General features: G+C 45.1%; 2 protein-coding genes across 3 annotated transcripts; both read right to left on the minus strand.

Moving 5' to 3' along the window:
• Positions 1-3476: 3476 nt before the first annotated feature.
• LOC123448922 (rhodanese-like domain-containing protein 10) lies at positions 3477-4620 on the minus strand. The gene is made up of 2 exons (XM_045125966.1): positions 4073-4620; positions 3477-3930 (listed from the first exon to the last, which is right to left on the minus strand). The coding sequence occupies exons 1-2, from the start codon at positions 4510-4512 to the stop codon at positions 3738-3740; spliced, it is 633 nt and encodes a 210-aa protein (XP_044981901.1). The 5' UTR covers positions 4513-4620; the 3' UTR covers positions 3477-3737.
• Positions 4621-4727: 107 nt separating this feature from the next.
• Positions 4728-8407, minus strand: LOC123448921 (phosphoinositide phospholipase C 2-like). Of its 2 annotated transcripts, XM_045125963.1 has the most exons (9): positions 7846-8404; positions 7036-7232; positions 6772-6907; positions 6446-6697; positions 6132-6355; positions 5876-5993; positions 5505-5657; positions 5342-5428; positions 4728-5189 (listed from the first exon to the last, which is right to left on the minus strand). In XM_045125963.1, the coding sequence occupies exons 1-9, from the start codon at positions 8299-8301 to the stop codon at positions 4899-4901; spliced, it is 1914 nt and encodes a 637-aa protein (XP_044981898.1). In that variant the 5' UTR covers positions 8302-8404; the 3' UTR covers positions 4728-4898. The 2 variants fall into 2 exon arrangements, with proteins under 2 accessions (XP_044981898.1, XP_044981900.1); XM_045125965.1 differs by lacking the exon at positions 7036-7232 and having other exon boundaries at positions 7846-8407.
• Positions 8408-22034: the final 13627 nt, after the last annotated feature.

Below are 22034 nucleotides of genomic sequence, written 5' to 3' on the forward strand. Positions count from 1 at the left end.
CTTCTTTCAGATAGTAGAGCCAAGAGTCCATATGTGGAACTGCATTTTTGAATATCTTATCATTTCTTACAGACCATAAACCCCAACAACCCACAATGACAATATCCATCGAAATCTCTTGTGGGAAGTGTTGTAGTGTAAGGTGGATTTCATCATAGGCTGAAGTGCCTCTTTGTTTGTTAGGTATATGGTGTTTCCAGCATAGGAGTGCAAATCGTCAATACCAAAAGAGGTAAAGGAATGTTTCTTGAGTGTGGTCTGCACATAGAGCATCATCCTAATCTTCTAGGAACATATTCTTTCGATGAATAGGTTTCTGATATTGAGCCTGTCATGAAGGAGAACCCAACAAACGATCTTGTTCCTTAACCTACATGAGTTTTTCCATAGATGTTTGAAGATTGTATGAGCATTGGGGTCCCCTAGCAAAGATTTGTACATCTTCATGGAAGAGTAATGGTTGGATTTCCAGGGATAAGTCCATTTGTCATTGTGTTCAGTTGGTACAATGGTCATCGAGAGATTTTGCAACTCATTAAATTGTTGGTAAGCCTGTTGTGATAAAGGGTATGAAAATGCTGGCTTAAATCAGTGTGCTCACATATGTGGGATAGTGAAATGTTTGAGTTTGTAGCAAATGAGAAGATCTCACGGAATGTTTGCTTAATAGGTACATCTATCCATTTATTATCCCAAAACAGAATTGTATCTCCTTTTCCAATCTTGGAGATTGCCTTTTCCTTGTAACTATCCAAGAGTTTGAGAATGGTTTTCCACCGGAAAGAGCCTATCAACCTTGTTCCTGTAAAGATTCCTTATAATAGGTTTCCCATATGATCTGAACCCATGGGTGTCTTCCTTGTTAAGGAATTTGTGCAAAAATTTCATCAATGGAGCTTTGGTATGAGTATGAATGTCCAAAATACCCGGTCCTCCATGTTCTTTCGGTTTACATACTTAATCCCAAGATATCAGTGCGGCTCCTGTTCCTTGTGACCCATATTTTCTCCAAAAACATTGCTTCAGATAGATGTTCAATTGCTTAACCACGGTCTTGGGCAGCATGAGAGTGAACAAGAAGAAGATAGGCATGCTTGAGAAGACACATTTTATCAGTGTAAGTTTATCTCTAATGGAAAGAAGTGTAGAGGAGTACAACATATTGTTTTCAACCCTCTTCATTAGAGGGGCAAAGCCGTTAATTCTAGGTTTGGTGAGGCTCAATGGAAGTCCAAGGTAGGTGTGTAGCAATGATCAAATCTTGCATCCAAGGTTTGCAGATAGAGTAGTCATCTTCTCTGGTGGAGTATTGATTGGGATCATGATGGGCTTGGAATGGTTCACTTTCAGTCCAGTGTAAGCTTCAAAATGCAGCAGGAATTTTTTTATGTGATCAAGCCGCCTTGTGTCAGCATTGACTACCAGAATAGTATCATCTGCATATTGGATTATGGGGTAATCAGTGTAGGAGAGGTGAACCAAAGGAGTGGCCAACATGGAATGATTCATAGCTTCATTGAACATGGATTGAAGGAGGTCAGCAGCTAAGACAAATATCAATGGAGAAAGTGGATCACCTTGTCTTACCCCTTTCTTACAATTGTTTGCCAGGAATACCATTGAGTAAAACAGAGGAATAACCAGCGACATAGATCATCTTGATCCATTTAATCCACCTAGGTCTGAACCCTTTGGCTTGCATAATTTCCATAATAGTGGCATGGTTCAACATGTCAAAGCCTTTTCAAAATCCATCGTTAGTAGGACAATTTCTTTCTTTGCTTGATGGCAATGATGGATGCACTAATATGACCAGGGCAAACAATCTTGGATGTATGTGTTGTTGAGGAAGCCATATTGATTCTTCTGAACTAGTTTGAGGATTAATTTCTCGAGACTATTAGCTAACATCTTTGTGATGATCTTGAGACTACAGTTGAGCAGGGAAATGAGTCTGAATTCAACAGGTATGCTAGCTGCCTCAGTCTTGGGGATCAGTGTGATGAAGGAGCAATTTATGCTCTGAAGATTCACAACCCCATTATGGAAGTCTTCAATCAAATTGTAGAAATCCTAAGCAATATGTCCCACCGACTTTTCAAGAATGTTGCATTAAAACCATCAGATCCACGAGACTTATCAGCTGGCATATTCTTAACTACATTGACAATCTCTTCTTTAGTGAAAGGTGCTTCTAGATTTGTAAGATTGACCTATTGAGTCGGAATGTGATGAAGGAGAAGAGGATTTTGTGTATTAGCAGAAGTGCCCGTTCTCTCTTAAAAAGCCCTATATAAAATAGCAGCCTTTGCTTGGTGCTTGTGATGCTCATGGCCAGACTCATCTTTAAGCATAGTGATACAATTTTTTTCTGTATTTGATAGTAGCCTTTGCTTGGAAGTATTTGGTGTTGGCCTCTCCCACTTTAATATGTCTAATGGTGGCCCTCTGTTTCCAATATAATCTCTGACATGGACCATAAATGTTGGAGAGGATCCAAGATTCGCCATTATGGTTGGATGTAGAAGTGACAGATATATAGTAATCATTAATTTCAAATAATTCTCCTTTGAAGACATGTTCATTCCATGCAATCAACAATCCTCCGGATGCCCCAATAGAAGGTAGATACTCAAATGTACTGGACCTTCTAGGGCAAAAATCCTTGATGTAGGAGTTGTGAAAAGATTCTCTTTTGGTTTCTTGCATGCATATGGATTCTTCAAATTTTTTCTCATAGCTTTACATTTGTTAGGGCCATTTATTTCTTTAATGTTCTAATTGAGTAGATACCATTCTCTAGCCATGGATAATGTACTGCAAAAGAGTAACTCTTCCTACCAAGTGGAACAACGCTCCAGTCTTTGTTGATGAGCCCATGACTTCACCCTCCTCAGCTTGCCAATTCGATGACCGGTAGCCTGGAGGAAAACATCAGCTCCTCCGCTTCGGCTAGTAGTTTAAGGTTAGGGGTTTTAGTCCTCATAGGTGTGGCGCTCGAGCGAATGACAGTGTTTTCTTCTTGAAGTTTGTCTTTTAGGATCTGATCTTACTTGAGTATGTCCGTCTGAACATACTGGACGGAACTTTGATGTAGATTCATGTCGCCTTTGGGACAGCGAGGTTACATTTTCTCAGTACGTGACGAGATTTGATGTCAGATATTTCAGATCTACTTGTTCAACAACAACGACTACGTCTTTAGGGACAAGTGCGCAAAACTTTTCAGTTGTTATCAACAAGGTCACGGGAATGACGATAGCGGCACATCATGACTCCTTTCGGAGATGGTAGTGGTCACTCGATGATCTCGAAATTAAATATTTTTTGTTATGTTTGAGATACTTTATACTTATGGCGAATTTTTATAATATATCTATATTTTTTCAAAAAAGAAAAAAACTACTACTACTACTACATGTAACAGCTACCAAGAAGGGCTATGTAATACAAGACGCTGAGAAGGGGAACGCGGCTGAATCAGAATTACTTGACTCTGGAAAAAAGAAACTACTACTACATGCAGCTACCAAGAAGGGCTATGTAATACAAGACGTTGAGAAGGGGAGCGCTGCTGAATCAGAATTACTTGACAACTATGGTTCGATCTATCGTACAACACTTGGCTCAAGCAAAATTAAGCAAATCAAAAGGCCGAGAGCAGAACTGGATCGAGAAGCTAACTTGGAGCAGATGGCGCGCCATTCCATACCACCATTGCATTCTGTTCGGATTTTTCACTGTACCACCCGTAGCAGCAGCAAGATCTGAAGGAAGATGTAGGATACTCCCCCGATGGTGGCGTACCGGAGCTTGCTCTCCCCCTCCAGCTCAGCGAAGTCACCGTCGACAGACTTGCTGAACCCCCCGGCGAGCCATCCCACGTTCTTGTACCCGTCGTCGTGCAGCATCCTCACCGCAATCAGCGACCTTGAATAAATTAAAGCTTTATCGACATCAGTCAATGCGTACAGTATATAGCATGCCACTTGATCATCCGTTTGTCACCGCAGCAAAGTGTACATGGTCTACTAATTACCGTTTGCCACTTGATCATGCGTACGGTATATACCTGAGGCCTTCACCGCATGCGACGAGCAGCTTGGCGTCCTTCCCGGCGACGGCGGCGGCGACGTCGTCGAGGAAGCGGTCGTTCATCTTGGTGAAGGACTGCCCGGTCCAGAGCCCGATGTAGCCCAGGTGGACCCACTTCTTGAGCAGCGTCACTGGGCCCATGTCGTCGTCGGCCATGAACAGCGGCACGTGTAGGGACCCCCGAACCGCGGCGCGGTCGTGCTCCCAGGCCGGCCGGACGTCCAGCAGCTGGAACCCCTCGGAGCCCATGACCTCTGCCGCGTCCCTCGGCCGGACGGCCTTGACGGCGCCTGACCGCACCAGCTCCTCCGCCCCTCCTGCCCACGACGTCGCCTGCGCCCTGATGCGACACCGGGACACGCCTGAGGATGCGGAGGAGAAGCAGGCGGCCGCGGTCGCCGCAGCACCCATGGCCATGGATTCCGCCTGCTTGCGCTTTAGCTTAGTCAGCTCCGTGCTCTGGCGAATACGATTGGCTCGTCGTCCCCTTGCCAATGCCAGGCAACCATGGAAGGATACGTTTCCAGGTCTCTTATCCACTATGATTTTCTAGGTTCAATCAGCACCGTCGACACAGCGGGCCTCTTAGGTTCCTGATCGCACGATCACTCCTAACAGATCAGGCGGTGACGGGAAGCAACTCGAAAGTTTTTCGCGGTTCCACCAGCCGTCAAAAGTTCTTACATCTGCGACAAATCAATCTAATCTACTCCGTAGCTAGCTATCAGATATGACACGCATGATATACTACAACACATGTGCAATGCAACACACGCACTCCTAGTCTGCCGGCCAAGATGTGACTAGACAAACTCAAAGCTCATGAGAAGTTTCACGCTCTTGAACTTCATCCCCTTGTGGTCGAAGAGCGGTACGGTGCGGATCCCCGGCCACAGCTCCGACACAGGCAGGACGGTCTGCCCGCCGAAGTCGTCCTCGTTCACGTCATACTCGTGCACCTCCACACGGAGCAGAGCGATCTCCGGCACCGTCAGGGGAAAGGTGAACCCATCTTCCCACACCGGGACCCAGCTATCCTCCACAACTCTCGTCTTCCTCATCACCGAGTCCGACGGAACTCCGGCTATGCCCACCTGCTCGTTGGGCGGCATTTCGAATTTCAGTTCTTGCTTTAGTTGGCGTTGGATTATTTTTTCACTTATATATATATATCGTACGTTGAAATTCCATTGGTTCCGCTTCCACTTGTCATTTTGAGGATGAAACACAGTGGTTCTGGCAATACCTTTGCATAAAAATCTGGAGGGGAATATGAGTCGAAATGTGTCTGTTTAAAATCCTGCTGCCAACCATCGCCCATGTACACTTTGACCTGAGAACCAGTAGCCACGTGAACCCTGTTTCTGCATTTCAGAAAGGAGAAGGAAAGGAAGGAATGCATCATGCACCTTCAGGGTTTTCTTCACAGGTAGGTCTGCTGTCGGATCGAAAACCTTTCCATCCGGACAAGTTTGCATTAAGAAATCTGGTTTTTTCACATAGCCACAGCCTCCATTGGCTTTGTAAAATCCATTCATCAACCAAAGGGCTCTGCCATATCCCTGCAAAAGTTAAATGGCAGGCCTTATATTAGCAACAACTGAAGAGCACATGGATAACGAACATAGCATAACCACAGTAGCAGAGATAAACTGTCAAGGAAAAAAAAAACATGCACCATAACGCAATTAATCAAGGCAATTCACATCCTGTAACTGGAGATCTGTAAACAGTAGGTATCCAATCACAACATAATGTCTTGCTAAAATCACAACTGCACCTGCATATTGAACGCCACCATTTGAGCACCATGCACCCAGCCAAGAAATGGGTTGTAATTGGATGAATTGAAGCGGGTCCCCTTTGGGTATATTCTCAGTAGATTTCTTTGTGTAAAGCTGCTTGTAACAAACAGATGAGCATTTCAGTAAGACGAGAGAAATGGATCCTAACAGTTTTGATTCACAGAAAAGGAAATGATATGACTGTGTCCCCTACATTGTTTCCTGGCAATTCAATAAATTTACTAAACGAACCTCACTATTTTGGGACCATGACGTGACGCCACTTTTGCAAGTTCTTGCTCGCTCAAACTGAGGCGCCGAACTTTTTCCGGGTCACTCTTCAAGGCATCAACAAGAGAACCCTTCGGCTTTCCTGCTTTAATAGTAATAAGGTGTTTATACTCCGGCGGCGCACTCTTGCGCACTTTCTGTTCATCATCTTCATCCACACCTCTTTCATGATATGACACATCGTCCTAATCAGTGATGCGGCTTAGTAAATCTCAACATAAAGATGATGTAGGGGAAAACGGTAGAAACGTTTTGCTTAACTTTCAATGAATTACCTTGTTGGCATCTTGCAACTCATCCTGAATATCGGGGACTTCTATACCCCATGCTGATTCTTCATTTTCTCCTTTGCTAAACTTTGGCTCAATGTCTCTATCTTTCATAGTACCACCCTTTGCTTCAAGGTACTCCTTTGGGGGCTTCGTTGAGAGGATTACACGCCCCTTTAGTGCTTCCGGTGAAGGAAATTCTTGAAGATGTTTTGATTCAGGATAGTAAAGGATATCTCCAAATACTTCAAGGACCATCTAAATAGAATTCAGAACTACATACAAGAGAATCATCCGGACGAGATATAAATCATATGGATAAAATACAGTACCTTAGCTACTTTTGCCTGAAGATCAGATGTAAGGTGGTCCTCTAATGTTATAATAACAGGATAGGGAGATGCAACAAAGGCATATTCTTTGATGGATGTCAAACATTTCAAAAGTGACACCGGGGCAGTAAGTGTCCTACAAACAGTCAAGAAATTAGAATGAAGTCATAGCATACGGAATGCACTTTGTATTTGTAGCTAAGTTATCTTGCAACAAATAAATGTTGTAGAAAGTCTCTTGAAGGAAGGATTTTTTATATGTACCTTCCATGGAGAATATCTATGTCATCTTTAGAAGAATTTGGCCACATGTCTAATTCAATTACACGAACACCTATTTGCAGTGCCTTGATTATGGGAACATCACTACAGTCACTGCTAAGTTGATTGCCGGTAAGATATGAGTTGTGCCCGGTGTATATGAAGTAGTGGGACAAAGGTGCATTCATGTCATGATGGACCTGGGAACCATGAGATTTACAGTCAACGGATATCTCAAACCACATAGCACACTCTAAGTTACATCAAAACTCAAAGCGGAGCTTGTCACCAAGAAATAAATAAATAAAGCAGATAATGGTTCAACAGAACATTCAGGTGCAGCTAGTCATCAGAGCTTTGTAGAGATCCAGTTATACTTTATACTAAAGTGTATCAGTAATTCCATATATCAACCATCAGCTTGCTGGGCATGATGCATCATGGCACTACATTCGAACACTTAGGCAATGTATAATGCCTTCACATCCCATCCCACAAAGAGTTTGTATACCTTCAAGTTTTGTTGCAATTATGATAAATAACTTAATGCAGCATCTAAGTATTTGGCACGAGTGTGGCTGCCACATCCAACTACAAAAGAGCCATCTGCATTACGGTTCGACAAATACCAAAGACATAATGACATGATCCTGTGATAGCGACAATGGGTGGTAATATTGAAATGACATGTTCACCACGAAGCAGTTTGCCAAGCACAAACCCCCTTCTAAATTGCGACGATCCGTAGGGCCGTAAATTCCAACAATTCACCACATTACATTGCGCAACATGAGCAGAAATGCTGATTGCTACCTTTGACTGACGGATGGGCGGGTTGAGGTCCTCGGAGAAGAGGAAGTTGTGGAAGTCGTCGACGGTGAGGGCGGGCTTTCCAAAACGCGGGGTGCGGCTGCGGCCCTGGAGGACCCGGTCCACGATCCTCTCCGCCGCTTCCATTCCGCCGTCGCCGTCGAGCTCCCCGGTGGCGGCAAGGTAGCGGCGGAGCTCGTCGACGCCCATGTAGGGCGTGCCGCCGGAGAAGCGGGAGAAGAGCGTGCGCACATCCTCCGGCGTGGTCGCGTCGGGCAGCGCGAACCTGCGCGTGAAGAAGATGCAGCACTTGTACGTCCCCATCGCCGCCGCTTCAGCCTCAGCCTCAGCCTCGGCGCCCGCTCCCCCTGGATCGCCCGGTTTTTTCTCTTCGTTTGGTCCCCGGGGGAGGAGACGTGTGGGGGTGGGAGGCGCCTGAGGAGAAATTTCCCTCTCCATTTTGGGATTTCTCGTTCCCGCATTGCGAGTTTGTAGGGCGATTCGAAGGTGGGGGGCGGTGTGAGGGAGAGGACGGGAGACGCGGAGACGAGTTTGTAACTTCTAGGAGGAGGAGCGGTTGAATTTCACCATTCATCTTTCATCTCGCTTAGTCCCTATTTGGATTGTTGGTTTGTTTCTAAATACTCCCTCTACCTAAATACTACTTGTTGAATGTCCGTACGTTACGACGGGACATAAAAAATGAAATATATTTTATTCTAATTTAAAAGTGTATGTTGAACATGATGGATATTCATCCATATAACAACAAATACCAATTCTTTCTTCCACTTCTTTTCTCATAAAATAGTAGTGGAGGCCCATAATGTGTATTTTACATCGATCATTGTTTCCAATGAATAAAAAAAAGGTAAACGTTTACAGCTGATGCGGTGGCCGAACGCTCGGGCCGGTCGCTTCCCCACGCTGGCGCTGCAATCATCAGAAAGGTAACACATGTACCTTATCCTTTCCTCAACGCCCGCGTCCACTCCTTTTCTTCTTCCCCGCGACTTTTTTCTGGCAGCAAACTCCATGGATCCAGGCAGCCTCAGCTCCTGTCTCCTATGTGATTTGCGCACCTCTTGGACAACGCTGGTGTGCCGATTCCATGGTCACGCTCGTCGCCATGGACGCGCTCTTCGTCATGGCCGCGTCCTTGATTTTTTGCTACAACCAGACATGAGGGGAGCTGCAACCATGAGTACAAGAGCTGGAACCTTAGTCGAGCGGAGTTGCAACGACGGATCGGTGGAGTTGCATGGTCACCATGGACACCATCGAGTTTTGCTAGAACCACGTCCAAATTTGCTACAACCGACATCCAAATTTGCTACAACCGTCCACTAAAAAAACTACACCCCACGTTCGTCAAAGTTGCAAACCCGAGTTCACTGGATTTTTTTCTACAACCGGTGTCGATTTTTGCTACAACCGGTACCAATTATTGCTACAATCATTCACTAAAAAAGTTGCATCCACGTTCGCCAGAGTTGCACCGCGAGTTCATCGGATTTTTTTGCTACAACCGGTGTCGATTTTTGCTATAACTGGTATAAATTTTTGCTACAACGGCTGCAGCCGGCGTCGAGCGTGGGCACATGTCGCCTTGGGGGAGAAGGCCGTGTTGAGCGCGCGTAGGAGGCCGGAGGAGTCGACCTTGAGGAGCATCCCGGTGACCGGTACAAGCGGCAACGCGAAGCAGAGGCCAAGCTCAGAGTAGCGAGCGCCGCGTGAAGCTCGCATGTGTGAAGCAAAGGACAAGGGATGCGCAAGGAGGAAGACACGGTTCGGGGGATAAGATCTAAACGACCGAGGAAAGCGGGCATCTTTCTCCCCGTCGTTCCTTCCTCTCCGCGTCCATTCTCTTAAGGGCACTGCTCTGCGTCAGCGCACTGGCGCAAACGATTCGGCTGGTCTCACTCTGACCGTCAGATTTGGGCGCCCTTGACTGTCGGATCTCCTTGATACGTCTCCATCGTATCTACTTTTCCAAACTCTTTACCCTTGTTTTGGACTCTAATTTGCATGATTTGAATGGAACTAACCTGGACTGACGTTGTTTTCAGCAGAATTGCATTGGTGTTGTTTTTGTGCAGAAATGAAAGTTCTCGGAACGTCCTGAAAATTTACGGAGAATATTTCTGAAAAATATGAAAAATACGTGCGCAAAGATCCACCGGAGGGGATGGGCCAGTGGGCCACAAGCCCTGTAGCCGCCACCCCCCTGGTGGCAGCTAGCAAGCTTGTGGGGCCCACGTGGCCATGCCACCCCAAACTCAGCTCTATAAATTCACTTTCGTCCCAGAAAAAATAAAGAGAGAAGATTTCCTCGCGTTTGCGATACGAGGCGCCGCAACATCCTGTTCTTCATCTGGAGGGCAGATCAGGAGTTCGTTTTGGGCTCCGGAGAGGGGAAATCGTCGCCATCGTCATCATCAACCTTCTTCCCTCTCCAATTCCATGAAGCTCTTCATCGTTCGTGAGTAATCTATTCGTAGGCTTGCTGGGCGGTGATGAGTAGGATGAGATCTATCATGTAATCGAGTTAGTTTTGACGGGGATTGATCCCTAGTATCCACTATGTTCTGAGATTGATGTTGCTACTACTTTGCCATGTTTAATGCTTGTCACTAGGGCCCGAGTGCCATGATTTCAGATCTGAAATTATTATGTTGTCACCAATATATGTGTGTTTTAGATCCGATCTTGCAAGTTGTAGTTACCTACTATGTGTTATGACCCAGCAACCCCGGAGTGACAATAACCGGAACCACTCCCGGTGATGACCATAGTTTGAGGAGTTCATGTGTTCACCAAGTGCTAATGCGTTGGTCCGGTTCTTTATTAAAAGGAGAACCTTAATATCCCTTAGTTTCCTTTTGGACCCCGCTGCCACGGGAGGGATGGACAATAGATGTCATGCAAGTTCTTTTCCCTAAGCACGTATGACGACACACGGAATGCATGCCTACATCACATTGACAAACGGGAGCTAGCCACATATCTTCCGTGTTATAACTGTTGCGTGATGAATATCATCCAAACAAATCACCAACCCATTGCCTACGAGTTTGTCCCACTGTTGCTGTTACTTGTCTTGCTCTGATGTTGTTACTACTGTTGCTGCTGTTGTTACTTGTCTTGCTCTGCTGCTGTTACTACTGTTGTTGCCACTATTACTTGTCTTGCTCTGCTGCTGTTACTACTGTTGCTGCTTCTGTTACTTGCTCTGTTGTTACTTTGCTATTGATACTTTGCGTGCAGATACTAATCTTTCAGGTGTGGTTGAATCTGACACATTCAGCTGCTAATACTTGAGAGTATCCTCTCACTTCCTACTGGCGAATCAACAAATTTGGGTTGAATACTCTACCCTCGAAAACTGCCTCGATCCCACGCGCTGGTGGGTCATTGCAAGACAATTTATAATTGTTGAGCAATCGAGAATAGCATTTGTCTAGCCATTGCCAGAGATCTGCTAAACAACATTTTTCTGGCGCCGTTGCCGGGGAGGCGATTGCTATATTCTCTGAGTCACTTGGGATTTATATCTGTTGATCACTATGAAGAATCTGAAGGATCCAAAAACCAGAGTTTTGCCCTCAACTACGAGGGGAGGTAAGGAATTGACATCTAGCTCTGCACTTGATTCACCTTCAGTTATGAGTAAGTTTGCGACATCACCTCCTGCTAGAAATCTTGATATGTCGCATGTGCTTGATGATGCTGCTATGCCTGATACTGCTTTGCCTGATACTGCTAGAGATGTTATGCCTGATACTGCTAGAAATGCTATGCCTGATACTACTAGAGATGCTATGCCTGATACTGCTAGAGATGCTACTTTGCCTGATGTTCCACTAGGGGTGTTTCTTGATGCTCATATTGCTAGAGTTACTGCCAATGCTCGTGATGCTTCTGAAACTGCCGATACTATTGAGATAGAACCTGCTTTTGCTCCTGCTAGATCTTGCTCTCCTAGATATGAATTGCCTGATATACCTGAGGGTTATGTTATGGAGGGAGATATAGCTGAGGATTTTCTTGCGTGTAAGGATGCCTATGACGCTGAGAAATTACTTCTCAAGTGGAAGGAAAAAATCTCTGAAAGCTAGGATGAAATACGACCCGAAGGTTGCCACTTCACCTATCTTTATCACCGATAAGGATTATGAATTCTCTGTCGACCCTGAGATAATCTCTCTAGTCGAATTTGATCCTTTCCACGGTTATGAGTCTGAGACGGTCGTAGCCCCTCTTACCAAACTACACGATATAGCCACCCTTTTCACTAATGAGTCTGAGACGGTCGTAGCTCCTGCTAGCTTCGTTGAGATGATAAGACCCATCTTTCTACAGATGCGGTTAACTGATATGCTCAAAATGTCTCCATATGCCAAGTACATGAAAGATATCGTGACTAATAAACGGAAGATACCAGATCTTGAGATCTCCACCATGCTTGCCAATTACACTTTCAAAGGTGGAACTCCTAAGAAACTTGGTGATCCCAGAGTGCCCACTATACCTTGCTCCATTAAAGGAAACTACGTAAGAACTGCCTTATGTGACCTTGGAGCCGGTGTTAGTGTTATGCCGCTTTTTCTTTATCATAGACTTGAATTGGATAAGTTGACACCCACTGAAATTTCTCTCCAAATGCCCGATGATTGCAATCTCTGGCGATGGCTAGACGAATGCTGATGACAACAAACCTTCCCCTGCAACGGCACCAGAAGAATGCTGCTAGCACTCCCCGGCAACGGAACTAGAAGAATGTTGTTGATGGCCCACCAGCGCGTGGGTTCGCAGCAGTTTTCGAGGGTAGAGTATTCGACCCAAATTTGTTGATTCGCACGACGGGAGGTGAGAGAATACTCTCAAGTATTAGCAGCTGAATGTGTTAGATTCAACCACACCTGAAAGATTAGTATCTGCAAGCACAGTAGTAACAACAAAGTAGTATGATAACAACGGTGTCAGAAATGATCTATTGACGGCAAACTATTCCTAACAATTGTATCAATGGCGCCAAGTTGCCCGTCGACGGAAATTGTCAGTTCTCGTTAACGTCCAGCGAAAGAGTATTGTAGCAGGTAGCAGCAGTGTAACGAGTAATAGCACTGGCAAGGAACAGCAGTAGTGACAGCAGTAGCAAGTAGCAACAGTAGCAAGCGACAGTAGTAGCAACAGTCAGAGCAGAGCAAGACAAGTAACAGCAGTAGCAACAGTTAGTAGCAGCAGCAGCAGAGCAAGACAAGTAACAGAAGTAGGACAAACTCGTAGGCAATGGGTCGGTGATTTGTTTGGATGATATTCATCATGCAACAGCTATAACACTGAGAGATGTGTGGCTAGCATAATTAGCTAACGAGCAAATAATAATGAGTTCCAAATACCAACACTTCAATCAAAACAAGCATGAAGCAATATGAATAGGTGGTATCTCGCTAGCTCTTTCTGAGACCGCAAAACATAAATGCAGAGCACTTTCAAAGATCAAGGGCTGGCTAAACATTGTAATTCATAGCAATGAAGTTCCAGTCATAGTCATACTCAATATCAATCAAAAGCAAAGCATAAAAATGACAAAGGTGCTCTCTAATTGGTTCTTATATAAGAGGAGGATTACTCAACATGAAAATAAATAGACAGGCCCTCCGCGGAGGGAAGCATTGATTTGCAGAGGTGCCAGAGCTCAAGCTTTGAAAACAGAGATAATAATTTTGGGTGGCATGCTTTCATTGTCAATGCAATGACCAAGAGTTCTCAATATCTTCCATGCTACTCATGCTATAGGCGGTTCCCAAACAGAAAAGTAAAGTTTTAACTCCCCCACCACCAATCAATCACACTCCACGGCTAGCTGAATCCTCGGGTACCGTCCATACTAACATCAATCCAGGGGGAGTCTTGTTTTACAGTTATGTTTTCGAGTTAAGCATGGAACTGGGCATTCCAATTACCGCCCCCTTTCTCGTGAATGACAGTGAATAAACACATGTCGAGGATAACACTCCTATCATGGAAGATACCAATAGCCCCCTGTCACCACATGAGCGATTCGGGCATGCAAAACAGATTATTTCTTGAAGGTTTAAAGAATGGCACATGCAAATTTACTTGGAACGGCAGGTAGATACCGCAAATAGGTAGGTATGGTGGACTCTCATGGAAAAACTTTTGGGTTTATGGAAGTGGATGCATAAGCAGTATTCCGCTTAGTACAAGTGAAGGCTAGCAAAACACTGGGAAGCGACCAACTAGAGAGCGACAACAGTCATCAAGATGCAATGAGTTTGACTAACATTGAATGCAAGCATGAACATGATATAAATCACCATGAACACGAACATCATGGAGGCTATGTTGATTTTGTTTCAATTACATGCATGAACATGCGCCAAGTCAAGCCACTTGAAACATTCAAAGGAGAATACCATCCTATCATACTACATCATAGTCATCTCAAAATCTATGTTGGCATTCAAGACAAACCATTATAAGCTCTCAGATAAATAAGCATGGCATCAGAAACTATGATCTCTAAGTTGTCATTGCAAACATGGTTCTCTCACAACAAAGCTAAATCTGGGTCGACAAGCTAGTCATATTTACAAAAACAAAATAGATAGAGTCCATACCAGCTTTTCAGTCTTAGTCACTTCATCATATATCATCATTGTTGCCTTTCATTTGCACGATCGAACGATGAAAACGATAATAAGCATATTGGACTAAGCTGAATCTGCAGGCAAACACAAAGGAGAAGACAAAGTAATATGGCTCTTTGAAAGCTAAACACGTAAGCATGTAAGAACCAATAAACATTGTAACCAATATCTTCTACCTTGACCCAAAGAAAAAGAAAAGTATTTACACGGGAAAACTCCCAACAAGCAAAAGAAGAAAGAAAAATCTTTTTGGGTTTTCTCAAAAGGACACAAAACAAGAAAACAAGAAAACGGAAATAAACTAGCATGGATAATACAGTGGAAAAGTGTAAACACCGGCTAACAAAGTGAAAGCATAAGCATGAATGTAAAGTCGGTGAGAACACGTACTCCCCGAAGCTTAGGCTTTTGGCCTAGCTTGGTCTACTCCCAAGGTGGGAAATAACCAGCTCCAGGATACTCCGAAGCAGACTGTGGATGCCACTGCTGTGTGAGCTCCTCTGGCTCCCACTGATAAACTGGCGTCTGGTACTCGACTGGCGGCTCGGGCACGGGCGCCTGTGGTTGGGCCAAGCCCTAATATGCGTAGATGTCCGCGGGCATAATAGTGTACCTACTTGCATGAAGATCAAACAAAGAAGGAGCAGGCAAAGTAATAGTCTCTTGAGTACCCTGACTAAACACCAGGTTATAAATCATCCGTCTACTAGCATCTCTATCCAGAAAATCATGGCGAACCATGCTGTCATAATCTAGATATCTCTCAGGGAGAAGCATCTCTCCTTCCTCTCCCAGTCTAATGGGTATCTCAAAGTGTCTGGCAAGACGGGTAGCATAGATACCTCCATAGACAACACCTTTAGAACGGTTCAGGTTCAACCGTTGAGCTACTATAGCGCCCAAGCTATAAGTCTTATCGTTATAAAGGCCTTCACGCAAAACCGCAAGGTCTGGAGAACTAAGTGATCCAGCCTCCCCACAGCCAATCAAACATTTTCCCACAAATAGTGAGAAGTACCGAAGCACAAGAAAATGTATGCTAGCAATTATAGCGTGAGACACTCCTCTCTCCTCTCCAACAGCAATAGAACCAATGAAATCCTCCAAGTCCCATGGACGACGGTCACGGATATCCCCAACATAAGGTAATTTGCATACATTGCAAAAATCCTGCAGCGTCATGCACTGGGGGACATCGTATATCATGAACTCAACCATGGGAGGATTCTTCCTCGGATAAAAGTTGAAGCTTTGAACGAAAATATTGGTGAGGAGGAGATATTGTGAGCACTTATCTTCAACGAACGCTGTAAGACCTGCGTTCTCCACCAAGTAATAGAAGTCTTCATAAAGTCCGGCGGCGCGCAAAAATTCATCACTTGGCCACTCGCACGCTCGAACTTCTGTGACTCGAGGGACTACATACTTGGGGTGGTTCTTCTCGTCCTCCTTGGGGTTACGGCTTGAAGAGCCTCTCAAGAACCTCCTCATCTTTTCCTTTTTCTAGCTCTGAGAAATTCTGAAATTTTTAGAGACTTCAAAAGAAAATTGAATAAGGATTAACCCAACTTGTAGCAACTACTCCTACTAGTGCCTAGAGACCGTATCACGCGCTAAAACTACTTGGAACCAGCTAAAATCAACATTTCTAGCTCAAGAACAGGGTCACCAAGGTAGCAAGAATACGCGAAGGATAAAACATTAGAGCAAAAACTAATTGGACCAATGGAGGAGTCACTTACCAAGGAGTAATTTCCCCAAAACGGTTTGGAGAATGGTGTTTTGAGCAAGGAGATCGAAAATCACAGCCAAATGAGCAAGAACACGGGTTTGAGCTGCGAAACAATTTTTTCTAGAGGTGGAAGAAGAGGCTGGGAGCTGGAATGAGTGGATGGGGTGCCTGTGGGCCCCACAAGCTTGCACCCCGCCACTAGGGGGGTAGGTGGAGGTGGCAGGGCTTGTGGCCCACTGGTCAGGCCCCAGGCCAGCTCTCAGGCCCAGAAATTTTCAAAAAATCCAGAAAAAAATCATACTAAATTTTCAGGACCATCGGAGAACTTTTGTTTTCGAGGTATTTTTCTCCGGGACGCTAAAACAGAAAACAGGAAAAACTAAACTAATTCTAACATTTTTCTTCTAAGCAACAGAAAATGAAAGCTTAAAACAGAGGTATGTGACTCTTTGATTCATCCATTTCATGGTCATCGAAAGAAATCCGTCAATGGGATTGATCAAGTCCTTATGACAAAACTTCCTCGAATCGCAAAAGAGAACGGAGAATTTCCAAATAGCCACTAAGTCACCTCAATGGGGAAATGTATCTCCCCAACAAGCAAATCATACTTCATCTTGACACAAAGAATAGGGCATTCAAAGCTCCCAATGAGAATCGATGAAGTCTTTTCGATAGCGTTGATGCAATGTACTGGATATCGTTTCTTCGGAAAGTGCACGGTGTGCTCATTACCGTTGACGTGGAAAGTGACATTGCCTTTGTTGCAATCTATAACAGCCCCTGCAGTGTTTAAAAAGGGTCTTCCGAGGATGACAGCCATGGCATCGTCCTGAGGAATATCCAAGATAACAAAGGCTATTAAGATAGTGGTGTTAGCAACCACAACAGGCACATCCTCGCAAATGCCGATAGGGAAAGCAGTTGAATTGTCGGCCATTTGCAGAGAAATTTCAGTGGGTGTCAACTTATCCAACTCAAGTCTATGATAAAGAGAGAGCAGCATAACACTAACACCGGCTCCAAGGTCACATAAGGCAGTTCTTACGTAGTTTCCTTTAGTAGAGCAAGGTATAGTGGGCACTCCGTGATAACCAAGTTTCTTAGGAGTTCCACCTTTAAAAGTGTAATTGGCAAGCATGGTGGAGATCTCAAGATCTGGTATCTTCCGTTCATTAGTCACGATATCTTTCATGTACTTGGCATATTGAGACATCTTGAGCATATCAGTTAACCGCATCTGCAGAAAGATGGGTCTTATCATCTCAACGAAGCGCTCAAAATCCTCATCATCCTTTTTCTTCTCCTTAGGATGACTAGGTGTATCAGCATTGATTCCTTGAGAATCTTGATCAATTCTCTTAGGATGACCTTCAGGATACAAAGGTTCCTGAGTCATTTTGCCTTCTCTAGTAATGACTCTAACAGAGTTGTCATTTAGTTCATTGAGCAGGTCATTCTGAGCTTTAAGTACTTGTTCTACCTGAGTAGTAATCATAGAGACATGTTTACTCAGAAGCTTTAGATCATTGACATTTCTGTCTACACAAGCACTTAAATGGCTAAGCATACGAGTACTTTGTTCCAAATGTCTGCTAACATAATCATTGAAACTCTGTTGTTTGGCAACAAAGTTGTCAAATTCATCAAAGCGTAGGCTAGCAGGTTTTTCAAAAGGAATATCACTCTCATCAAACCTACGCAGAGAATTCACTTCCACTACCTGTATCGGGTTATCGAGACCATGGATCTCTTCGATAGGTGGTAGATTTTTGACATCTTTAGATCTAATGCCTTTCTCTTGCATAGATTTCTTGGCTTCTTGCATATCTTCGGGACTGAGGAATAGAATACCTCTTTTCTTAGGAGTTGGCTTAGGAGGTGGTTCGGGAATAGTTCAAGCATTATCGTTGATCAAGAGGTTATTCAGTAGGGTCTCGGCTTGTTCTACAGTTCGTTCCCTAAAAACAAAACCGGCACAACTATCTAGGTGGTCTCTAGAGGCATCGGTAAGTCCGTTATAGAGGATATCAAGTATCTTGTTCTTCTTAAGAGGGTGATCAGGCAAAGCATTTTGTAGGTGGACGAGCCTCCCCCAACCTTGTGGAAGACTCTCTTCTTGAAGTTGAGCAAAGTTGTATATTTCCTGCAAGGCAGCTTGCTTCTTATGGGCAGGGAAATATTTCTCACAGAAGTAATAGACCATCTCCTGGGGACTACGCACACATCCAGGAGCAAGAGAGGTGAACCAAACTTTAGCGTCATCCTTTAGAGAGAAAGGAAACAGCTTAAGGATATAGTAGTGGCAGATCTTCTCCTCATTAGTGAAAAGGTTGGCTATTTCGGATAGTTTGGAAAGATGGGCTATGACCGTCTCAGACTCATAACCGTGAAAAGGATTAGATTCGACTAGAGAGATTATCCCAGGGTCGACAGAGAATTCATAATCCTTATCGGTGACAAAGATAGGCGAAGTGGCAAACTTCGGGTCATTTTCATCCTAGCTTCCCGAGATTTTTCCTTCCACTTCAAAAGTAATTTCTCAGCGTCATAGGCATCCTTACACGCAAGAAAATCCTCAGCTATCTCTCCCTCCATAACGTAACCCTCAGGTATATCAGGCAATTCATATCTAGGAGATCTAGATCTAGCAGGAGCAAAAGCAGGTTCTATCTCAATAGTATCGACAGTTTCAAAAGCATCACGAGCATTGGCAGTAACTCTAGCAATATGAGCATCAAGGAACACTCCTAGTGGAACATCAGGCAAAGGAGTATCTCTAGCAGTATCAAGCATAGCATCATCAGGCAAAATAGCATCTCTAGCATCATCACGCAAAGCAGTATCAGGCATAGCATCTCTAGCAGTATCAAGCATAACATCTCTAGCAGTATCAGGCAAAGCAATATCAGGCATAGTATCAAGCATAGTATCATCAGGCATAGTATCAAGCATAGCATGTCTAGCACTAGTATCACAAGCATCATCAAGCACAGGCGACATATCAAGATTTCTAGCAGGAGGTGGTGTCGCAAACTTACTCATAACTGAAGGTGAATCAAGTGCAGATCTAGATGGCAATTCCTTACCTCCCCTCGTAGTTGAGGGCAAGACTTTGGTCTTCGGATCCTTCAGATTCTTCATAGTGACCAGCAGATATAAATCCCAAGTGACTCAGAGAATATAGCAATACCTCCCCGGCAACGGCGCCAGAAAAATGTTGATTGCAATCTCTGGCGATGGCTAGACGAATGCAGATGACAACAAACCTTACCCTGCAACGACACCAGAAGAATGCTGATAGCACTCCCCGGCAACGGAACTAGAAGAATGTTGTTGATGGCCCACCAGCGCATGGGTTCGCAACAGTTTTCGAGGGTAGAGTATTCGACCCAAATTTGTTGATTCGCACGACGGGAGGTGAGAGAATACTCTCAAGTATTAGCAGCTGAATGTGTCAGATTCAACCGCACCGGAAAGATTAGTATCTGCAAGCACAGTAGTAACAACAAAGTAGTATGATAACAACGGTGTCAGAAACGATCTGTTGACGGCAGACTATTCCTAACAATTTTATCAATGGCGCCAAGTTGCCCGTGGATGGAAATTGTCAGTTCCCGTCAACGTCCAGCGAAAGAGTATTGTAGAAGGTAGCACCAGTGTAACGAGTAATAGATGTGGCAAGGAACAGCAGTAGTGCCAGCAGTAGCAAGTAGCAACAGTAGCAAGCGACATTAGTAGCAACAGTAACAGCAGAGCAAGACAAGTAATATCAGTAGCAACAGTAGTAGCAGCAGCAGCAGAGCAAGACAAGTAACAACAGTAGGACAAACTCGTACGCAATGGGTCGGTGATTTGTTTGGATGATATTCATCATGCAACAGCTATAACACGGAGAGAGATGTGGCTAGCTCTCGTTCGTCAATGTGATGTAGGCATGCATTCCGTGTGTCGTCATACGTGCTCAGGGAAAAGAACTTGCATGACATCTATTGTCCATCCCTCCCGTGGCAGCGGGGTCCAAAAGGAAACTACGGGACATTAAGGTTCTCCTTTTAATAAAGAACCGGACCAACGCATTAGCACTTGGTGAACACATGAACTCCTCAAACTATGGTCATCACCGGGAGTGGTTCCGGTTATTGTCACTCCGGGGTTGCCAGATCATAACGCATAGTAGGTAACTACAACTTGCAAGATCGGATCTAAAACACACATATATTGGTGACAACATAATAATTTCAGATCTGAAATCATGGCACTCGGGCCCTAGTGACAAGCATTAAGCATGGCAAAGTAGTAGCAACATCAATCTCAGAACATAGTGGATACTAGGTGTCGTGGGTATAAGTCTGACATTAGATGTGTAGGGTACGAAAGGATGGGCAGAGCCTTAGCTACGGCGAGGTTGTATGAGTTCAGGCCCCTCTACGGTGGAGGTAAAAGCCCTACGTCTCAGTGCTCTTGGGATCTTGTTGTCGAGTGGAATATGGATTACAGTGAATTGCTAACCTCTGCACCAGTGGGGAAGGGTGGCTTATATAGAGTGCGCTACCCTTCACAACGGTTCGCCGCGTAGGGGGGGAGTAATGGTGAATAACTGCATACGTTACATGTAACGTATGTCTTAAATGCTAATAAAGGTATATGGAAACGTATGACCGTTGCCCTCCAGGGGGGTTACAATGTACATAGTGGAATACAGTCGGTACGCTTGAGTCGCTCCGAATGCTCATCTCCGACTGGATGATAGAGGAATCGTCACCGACTGGATGATGGGAAGTCCTTAATTCAGTCAGAACTGACTAAGGGCCTTATCCTTCATGAAGGGTAGTCCTTGGGTAGGCCCCATAGGGCAGGCCTATGACCCTACCCTAGGACTATAACCCCATCATTAGTCCCCGAATGGATTGGGGTTGGAACGACGAAGTGATGCTTGGAGTACGGACCCGACTAGTATGGATGCGACTTTCGCGTTGTTTGCCTCGATCCATTTTATCTTCTTGACCAGTGATCCGAGTGGATGTATTTGCGAAACAAACCGTCAGGGACCAAGTGCTTCCGTGGTATCTTTTGACGTGACCAGTCAACTGACAGCGGCGGATTTTCCGGGATCCTCAAATTTCGGTTACCGCGCGCTCGGCGGGGGTGACGACATCGTTATCGAGTAGTATCTGCCGCCTCGATTTCCGCGCCTTCATCTCTTCCACTAATATCGCAGCGACCGGTCTGGGGATAAGATTTCGGGGCCACCTGCTAGTGACCCAGTCGGAACCTTATTTAAACCTCTACAGCGAGGGTTTTTCGTTGCACTCGCCTGATAGCTCGCACTTGCCCCGCTTCTCTCGCCACCTCCTGCGCATCTCAAGCTCTTTCCTTCTCCTTCTCCCCCGCGGGCCTGCAGCCTCCACCATGACAAAGGGGCAGACGAGCAAGCTTGAGGCGTGGAAGAAGAAGGGGAAGGCGGCGGCTCCTGCTCAGCGGCGGCAGCGAGCACTGCTGGCGGGTTGGATCCAGGGGGATTTCCTCCCCTCCACGGTGACGGAGGAGGACATGTTGGAGCTGGTGGAGCACGGCATGATCGAGCACAAGACATGGAGGTTGCCGGCGGAGGGCGAGACCGAGCCGGCACCCTAGGAGGGGGAGCACGTCTTGTTGCTCAGCCACGTGCACCGAGGCTTCTCTCTGCCTCCTCATCCCTTCTTCAGAGGTATCTTGAACCACTTCGGGGCACAACTCCACCATTTTCCTCCCAATGCCATAGCTCATATCTCTGCCTTCGT

The sequence above is a fragment of the Hordeum vulgare genome, chromosome 4H (genome assembly GCF_904849725.1).
Source record: "Hordeum vulgare subsp. vulgare chromosome 4H, MorexV3_pseudomolecules_assembly, whole genome shotgun sequence".
Taxonomy (NCBI): domain Eukaryota; kingdom Viridiplantae; phylum Streptophyta; class Magnoliopsida; order Poales; family Poaceae; genus Hordeum; species Hordeum vulgare.